The sequence below is a fragment of the Pristis pectinata genome, chromosome 31, assembly GCF_009764475.1.
Source record: "Pristis pectinata isolate sPriPec2 chromosome 31, sPriPec2.1.pri, whole genome shotgun sequence".
Lineage (NCBI taxonomy): Eukaryota > Metazoa > Chordata > Chondrichthyes > Rhinopristiformes > Pristidae > Pristis > Pristis pectinata.
The window spans coordinates 3,371,789-3,380,012 of record NC_067435.1 but is presented as its reverse complement, the minus strand read 5'-3'; the positions used below and the strand labels follow the sequence as shown (position 1 = coordinate 3,380,012).

The 8,224-nt window shown below is 43.7% G+C and overlaps 1 protein-coding gene across 1 annotated transcript in view; it reads right to left on the bottom strand.

Moving 5' to 3' along the window:
* Nucleotides 1-1,001: 1,001 nt before the first annotated feature.
* The window catches only part of LOC127584846 (zinc finger SWIM domain-containing protein 4-like), a 76,957-nt gene continuing 69,734 nt past the window's right edge, over nucleotides 1,002-8,224 (bottom strand). The window contains exons 13-15 of the mRNA XM_052041806.1: nucleotides 6,684-6,847; nucleotides 4,864-4,945; nucleotides 1,002-4,045 (exon numbers count right to left, since the gene is read on the bottom strand). Coding sequence (XP_051897766.1) covers nucleotides 3,183-4,045; nucleotides 4,864-4,945; nucleotides 6,684-6,847 — 1,109 coding nt within the window. The 3' untranslated portion in view covers nucleotides 1,002-3,182. The remainder of the gene's footprint in view (nucleotides 4,046-4,863; nucleotides 4,946-6,683; nucleotides 6,848-8,224) is intronic.

The following is an 8,224-nucleotide window of genomic DNA, read 5'->3' as shown; positions in this document are numbered from 1 at the left end:
CTTGTTTGCTTTGTGTCAGTTCACATGCTGCTTGCAACATACCTCAGTCTAAATACGTGACGGCGGGACATGAAGCTTTACATGCTGAGCCACAGTCATCCTGAAACCCGTCCACACTGCCTACTCACTGCTCGTTACCGTCACTCCAACTTCACCACCCCTCACTCTGCCCTCATTACGTTTTGACGCAAGCCTTCTGATGTTGACCCACATTTCTCCATCTGCACTAAAGTCAGGAGACTGAGCAACCCCAAGAATGGTTCAGAGGGGAACACAAGACTAAACGGTGTGTCGGCATTGTGGAAAGCAGGTTTAATCTTTATTTCTGAGCTGAGGCAGCAGGACACACAGTTAAACTCCAAACACAATTGGGCAACGTCGTGGCAAGGCTGGTGGAGCCGCTACCTCACAGCACCAGTGACCCAGGTTCAACGCTGACTTCCGGTGCTGTCTGTGTGGAGTTTGCACGTTCTCCCTGTGACTGTCTGTTTTCTCCCCGGATGCTCCACATCCCAAAAGGCGTAAGGGTCGGTAGGTCAACTGGCTGCTGTAAACTGGGAATGCGAGGAGAATAACACTGGGATTAATGTAGAATTAGAGTAAATGGGTCCAAGGGTCTGTTCCTGTGCTGCCTCCCTCTAGGACTATGGTAAAATGATGAACCAGGTGGATATGAGAGTGAAAATACAGGAGAGTAAAAAAAGGTCAATATAAAACAAAATGCCGTAATTACTCAGATCAGGCATACCTGTGGAAGGAGAAGCAGAGTTAAATGTTTCAAATCAAATCACCTTCCGTCAGAAGTTCAGAGTATTTCAGAGTATCAGAGCATCGTGGTCAGCATGGACGGGTGGGCCAAAGGGCCTGTTTCCGTGCTGTGTTGCTCAATGACTCTGATTTACAGCGTTTTATTTCAGATTTCCAGCATCTGCTGCATTTTGCTTTTGGATTACAAAGTCAAAATGGACCAGTTTGCTGACCCTCTAACTCTTGTGTGTCTGTCTGACTCAGGGAAAATAAAGCTAATAATAGCTGATTCACTGCACACACTTCAACACAGTTATAAGAGAATGAACCAAAAACACGCAGCAATTTGTCATCTTAATAGGTCTATTTCTCAACAGTGAAACCATTTACAAACTTTAATAAATATTTAACAAAAAATTGAGGATACACTGTACAAAAATCAAGAGCAATTAAACTGACCAGCAGCTGTTTTAAGTTTAACCCTACAGCTGTGCAATACATCAAAAAAATTTAAGGATGACAATCTGCTTGCCCACAAAAGAAATTCAAGTACTATATTACACATATTCCATAAATTAAAGGTTTTTTAAATTTTTTCATATTAATTTGACAAATAAAATACTATTTACAAACCATTTTCTTCTTCCCTGAGAATGGGCTCAGTCACAGCACACACAGGTTTACAAAAAACACTCGCCTGTTCAGAATGGCTTAGTTTTTTCTTCCTTATTTTTTTTAAATTCAAGTTTGGCAGGAGTTTGTTGGCAAGAGATAGAGACAGAGAGAAAGTGTTGGAAGGAGGTATACATCAGGAGATTTGGTATAGTAGGTTACATGTGGTAATTCACTGGTGTCTCCAAGTTTTCATTTTTGGTCGGTGTTGCTCTGTGTTAACTTGGGGGTTGGGAAAAAAAACCACAAAGGGAAGAGATTCCCTGTAGAGAGTACTCCAAGCTTACAGAACAGAATACCAAGGTATTTCCCCACAAGAATTTTAACTACCACAGTATGTCTGATAGAGTATTCCATTCAGCAGAGTTGTTAAGTAAATTTACAGCATCACTTTTGTTGGTTCTCTAAAAATGTTAAGATTGCTCCATACGTTTTCTGAAGAGTGCCACACATTGCAAGAGAAACAGAGTCCTTAACCAGCAAGTTGGGCAGGAACAAAATGGTTAGTACTTCTCAGCACCAAAACGTCTCATTTGTGAACAGTGTTTGCTGGTTCAGTTATACATCACTGCTCTGTTTCACTCACTAATCACACTTGTAAGTTATATAATGGATACTTTTTTTAAAACAAAAAAGGAAACATGGCCTTCTTATTTAGGGAAATGGTGGTTAGGCTGGGGAAAGGGTTTAGTTCACTGGTTCTCACACAGTCCAGCTCTAACAGGAAGCATTACGATAGGACATAACTTAAAGACATTCCAGTTGTTAAAAAAATACATGCAAGCGAAATGCAAAGTGGGTTGAACCTCGAGTAAAGTGTAAAAATACTGATTAATGAGCAAAACTATGGAAGAGGACACTGCTTGGGAATGGAACACTCCCATTTTTGGCACTAGGTGTCAGTATCACCCACTGAGTTAGATTCACGAGGGAGGGAGAGAGAGAGAGAGAGAGAGAGAGAGAGAGAGAGAGATGGACATAAACTCTGCTCCCTCCTCCAATGATGAACCATAATTTCTGGAGAGCTTTTTTTTTACTGAACCTGTGCAAGACTGGCCTCATCCCCAGCACTAGTCTTTGTTACATGGTCTCAGAGTGGGGACTCTCAACACAGCAACAGCATTAAAACACAGGCAGCTTTCTGGCTATGGCACACCAAGGTTTGTGCAAGGGTGCTCGGGCAGGGGGTGGGAGTTACAAACAGGTCTGACCAAGCTCACGTCACACAGGAAAGCGAAGAATCATACAGCACTCTTCCCAGTGAGTCCACCCCTTCATATCTTTTGACTGAAAGATGGGGACGCATTCTGCTATAAATCATTTAACCATCCTTAGAGTTCGTGATTCCTACCCTCACCCACTGAAATAACAAGGTATAACCATCTCTAAACAGGGACTGCAATAGAACAGTTCTTTACAAAAAAATTAGCTCAGGTCTGTGAAATGATTGGGGACCCTCAGCTGGGATAACTCACACCTTGCAAGTTTTGTATTCCCATTCCAGTCTCACCCCATTGAAGACAACATCCAAATTCCTAACACCAGCACCTTTGACCCCTGACAGAAGGACGCAGAGGATGGGGTGCTCTAAACTCTGCCCTTGTTGGGACTCAGCCCAGGACAGAACCAGCTCTCAAAAGTTCCTATTTACGGCTGCACCAACAGTGTGCACATGGAATGACTTTGTAATTTTGGCTCTATCATTAATAGAAAGGAGTTCACTGGAACAAAGGAAGACTTGGGAACAGGAACAAGCCTGAAATTCAGCCAAAACGTTCTCGAACCAGCATCATGAGCTTCTTCTTGCCTTTGTAAGTCTGTTTGAGGTTGTCTATGAACTGTGTAAATTGTATGTGTCCATCCTGAGCCATCAGGAACGTCTCTCGAGCTTTGCTGAGGAACTCGATGAACTCGCCATAGTGACGGGGGCTTATGTGAGTCAGGCGCGAGTGTGTGGTGCTGATGTAGGCGTCGATGGTTGCATTGAGCAACTGGCAAAGGGGGGCCTTCTCTGTCGACATGAGTTTTCCGGAGTTTCTCCGGCCGGGAACGCCGGGCAGGCCAGGGGCAGACATGGTGCATCTCCTCAGAATGTCCGACAGCACAGGGGCACACTGCACGCTCTTGATGACCAGCGGGACTATGGCAGCCAACTCGTTCTTGCCCAGCGAGTGACTCAGGGAGCAGGCCCACAGGACGTCAGTGATGGCTGGGTGAGTGTCCTGATTGTAAGCGACGTTGAGGTGGGCCAGGGCCAGGCTGGCCATCTTGTAGGCACGGATGGGGAAGCCCCTGTGCTCCATGTACCGAGCGATGGTGAACAAGTGCGAGTAGCTCATCCCCGTGGAAGCAGAGTCGAGAACAATCTGGTACGCGGTTTCAAAGGCTACGTGGTTCTTCTCACACAGAGTCAGAGCTGACAAGGCGCAGTTCTGAGGATCCTTCATTGTGCATTGGAGTGCAACTGTCCGGGCACAGCTGTCGAGCTCTTCGCGTTGGGTATAGTCCAGATTCAGGCGCAGAACAGTGGCATGAGAGGTTACTGTGGCAGCGACTATTGTAGTTGCTTCAGTTGGAGTGAAGAGAGAATACCAGTTCTGCATGATATTCATCAAGGCACAAACACCTGAAAGACGAGAGTTGGACTACTTAAACGCTGTAGGCAATTTCATTATTTGTTAGAACAGAGGCAGGTTCCATAAGGATTTATTATTATACACCGTTCATGATGCCCCACAGTTAATTGGCAGCAGCTATTTTTTTCCACAGCAAGATTACACACACAGCTATGAAAGGCACAACACTGCAAATGTTGGATGAGGGACGTGTTGGCCACAATGCCAGAAAGGCCTCCTCTCTGTTTTTCCGAACAGTTACATTTGATCTTTTACATTCACTCAAAAAAAAAGGGGGTAGGAGGGGGACTTTTGCAAATGATCCACAAACAAATGACCTCTGACAGTGCAGCACTCCCCTAGCACTGTATTCATGTCAGCATTTGAGTGGGCTCAAGCCAAAACCAACTCAAACTGCTGCCTCTGATTCACAGCTAATGCAGATTCAGAGGCAATCCTCCATCTCAAGCAGAACAAGGACGTCCAAGGTTAATCAGGTTAACCACGACTGTGAATTACAATTCACTACAGCATCAGGGAGGGCGAAAACACGGGCTCCACCCTTTAAGATCAGTGCTGGCTGTGAACCAGCCAAAACTACCTTAAAAACAAATCTCAAACATTTCATGGGTGTAGTGCTGAGAGGGGAACGAGTGGTACTGATGCATTGCATTGTATTTCCTGCATATACTTAGATGTAAAAATATCATCTTTTGAATTAAAACAAATCCCATGACTTTGGTGCTTCTGAGCGAGATGTGCAAGTTGGTATTTCATGGCATTCCAGGGAGGGAGGGAATGCTTTCATTATGAACTCCCACCAACTTACCGACTTCTGTAGCACAGCTCACCAGCCAGCGCACCATCTCACGGCGACGCCAATTCATGGTTGACAGCGTCATTCTCATTACCTGCAGGGTGAATGCATTCCACAGTCAAATCCCAGCGGTTACACTAATACAAGTTCTGATGGTGTGGACTTGCAAAAAATATCTTCTGCTTTCACAGGTTCAAGTGGTTGCAAAATCATGAGAGAAAAAAAATGGCAGACCAAACATTCCTTTGTTACTCTTCGAGTACACCGGGTTGGCCTTCCCCCTTGGACCCACAAAATAAAAACTATTCAAACCTTTGGTAACCAAAGCCCATCCAATTCATCTATCACCTCATTACAAGTGACCCACTGTATCAAAGCTGTGATTTTAAAATTCTCATCTTTGGCCTCAAATCCCTCCATAGCCTCCCACCTAACCCCCCAACCCTCCAAGACACCTGCTGCTGAGAGTCTGGCTTGATCATCAGCCTGGGCCTTAAACTATTCCCTTCCCAAACCATTCCAAGCACATGCATGGTCAATAACGTGAAGGAACTGCCACATCGAATGCATGAAATCCTACTGCAGATTGAAAAGGGAAAAATAAAAGAGGCATCCAGGATACTGAATATATGAAGAAAGAAACAAGGAGTCCACCATTTGGCCCTCTGAGCCTGCTCCACCTTTCATCAAGATCATGCCTGCTAGATTCAGAGCTATACAGCACGGAAAACAGGCCCTTCGGCCCAACTCGTTCTGCTGACCAAGTTGTCTACCTGAGCTAGTTCCCTTTGCCTGTGTTGGTCCATATTCCTGTAAACTTTTCCTATTATTTACCTGTCCAAATGCCTTTTAAATGTTGCATTTGTACCTGGATGATGATCTACCTCAACACCATTTTCCTCCACTATTCCCACATCTCCCAACATCCAGAATGTCCGAGTCTCCAGGACCTTCTGGGAGAGAGAACTCCAAAGTTTAACACCCTTTGAGTGAAGAAATTTCTCACCTGTCCTCAATGCCCAGTCCCTTAATCTGAAACTGACCTCTGGTTTTAGACTTTTCAGCCAGGGGCACATCCTCTCTGCATAGAGCCTATCAAGCTCAGAATTTTGCAAATTTCTGAGATCACTTTTCATTCTTCTGAACTCCACAGAAGACAGGTCTAGCCAACCCTACTTCTCCTCGTACAGAAAACCTGCCATCCTAGGATGAAGTCTATGAATCTTCATCACACTCCCTGTGACAATTATATCCTCTTTTAGACAAAAGGACCAAAGCTGTATACAATACTCCCAGTGTGGTCTCACCAAGGTTTCTTGTAATATATAAATGCAGTAAGACTTCGAGTTATAGAATCAGAGTCAGAGTAATACAGCACAGCAACAGGCCCTTTGGACCATCACATCCATTCTGTCCACTAGCTACACTAATCCTATTTACCTGCATTAGGTATGCAACCATTGTTACAGTGGTTAACAAAACAAGGATTATTAATCAATGTGTAGAATTCTGTGAAATATCCTTTGTCCCTGACAATGGAACTAAGTGAAAATTTCATGAGTAGTTCAAATGAAAGAGACACATCTCAAAAAATAATCTTGTTTTTGCTGCTGAGTGTTTTAACTTTGTATACATGCTCCCGAATTTCAACCTTTTGTACCTCAGAATGCTTTAACAGTACTCTTTGCAACAGGGAGATACCAATTTCCTGCTTGGATTCCCCATCACATTATTCCTATACCCAAGTCCTCTCCTACTCACATACCAATTACCTTCCTAACTGCAATGCTGCACCATCATAAACACCATTAGTGCATACACTAAGATCGCACCTGTAGCCCGAGCTCCAGAGATACATTGAGGAGTGTAATGTCAGGTGCACAGTTGGGAGGTGTTGCCGTCTTGCAAGCATCCTGTGCCAGCTTGTAAATGAGCGATGGAGAATGGATGTTTTGCTGAATGGACTCCAACACCACTCGCAGCCACTTTGGGTCTCCTGCAACAACAGCAAGTATTAACAGATTGATCAAACCATAAAGAATAGCTCAGTGCCCAAACACAAGCCCACAGATTTTTCACCTGTAGCTCCATGTGTGGAATATTTTAAACACATGGCCTGACTGGAATCATTTGGTTACAGAGTCATACAGCATGGAAAATGGCCCTTTGGCCCAACTCGCCTATGCTAGCCAAGGTGCTAATCCCATTTGCCGGTGTTTGGCCCCTATCCCTCTATTGCTTTCCTATCCATGTACCTGTCCAAATGCTCTTTAAGCTCTGTCATTATACCTTTCTCTACCAACTCCTGGTGTGCTCTGTTTATATATAACAGGCCATTCGGCCCTTCCAGTCTGTGCCGAAACTTTATTCCGCTAGTCCCATTGACCTGCACTCAGTCCCTAACCCTCCAGACCTCTCCCCTCTATATATCTATTCAATTTATTCTTAAAACTTAAGGGACATACAGCAATTATTTAGGGTAAAACCTGAATACCCTATTTGAGAGGAAAAAGTAGCATTTTTCTAAGGGAAATTACTGAATTTTTTTTTGAAGTTTAATTTACTCGCAGGATGTGGTTGTTGCCGACAAACAGGGGTTTATAGCCATAACGTGGCTTGTTGGGCTATTCCATGGGCAATTAAGGGTCAATGGTGTTGGTGGTCTGGAGTCACGTATAACCCATCAAAAAAAAGGGCTATATTTTCTTTCCAGAAGGAAGGGAATTTTTAAAACAGCAATTTCACAGTCACCATTACCAATGCTGTTTTTGTTTGTGGGATTTGAAATTGTGTATCTGGATCAATAGTCCAGTCCTCCCTGTATCTTAACCATTTTACTACCATGAATTTCAATTCACAAAATCTTGCAAAAATCAGATGTTATATGTATGAATACACCACAAAAAATAATGGTGGAAGTCGTGGATAAATATTTGATTAAAATTAACTAGGTTGGGAATGAGTCTCACTGAACTAGTGAGCTGAATAGTCTCCATCTGTGTTCCAATACTGCAGGATAATTAGAAGCACAGCACATAAAACATGGCATGGAGACACTGTCTCATAGCCACACCCTTTTGACCTATAAAGGCATTTCCCCCAGAGGAAGGTGGTGCCGGGGCACATCCTCTATCTGGAAAGGATATAGCTGGAGCAACACTTGCAGGAAGACCCAGAGTAGTTTTCCACCCATTTGCTTGAATGTACAACTGTGCCAGGTAAAAGGTATGATTTATTCAGAGAACCCACTTTCTCAAATACAATATATAATCCAAAATCACCCCCAATGCACCTTGGAATCAAAACCAGATGTTCAACCCTTAAATCATGCTATTAGTTTAAACAACTCCACAAGAGACTTAAATGTTCTTAA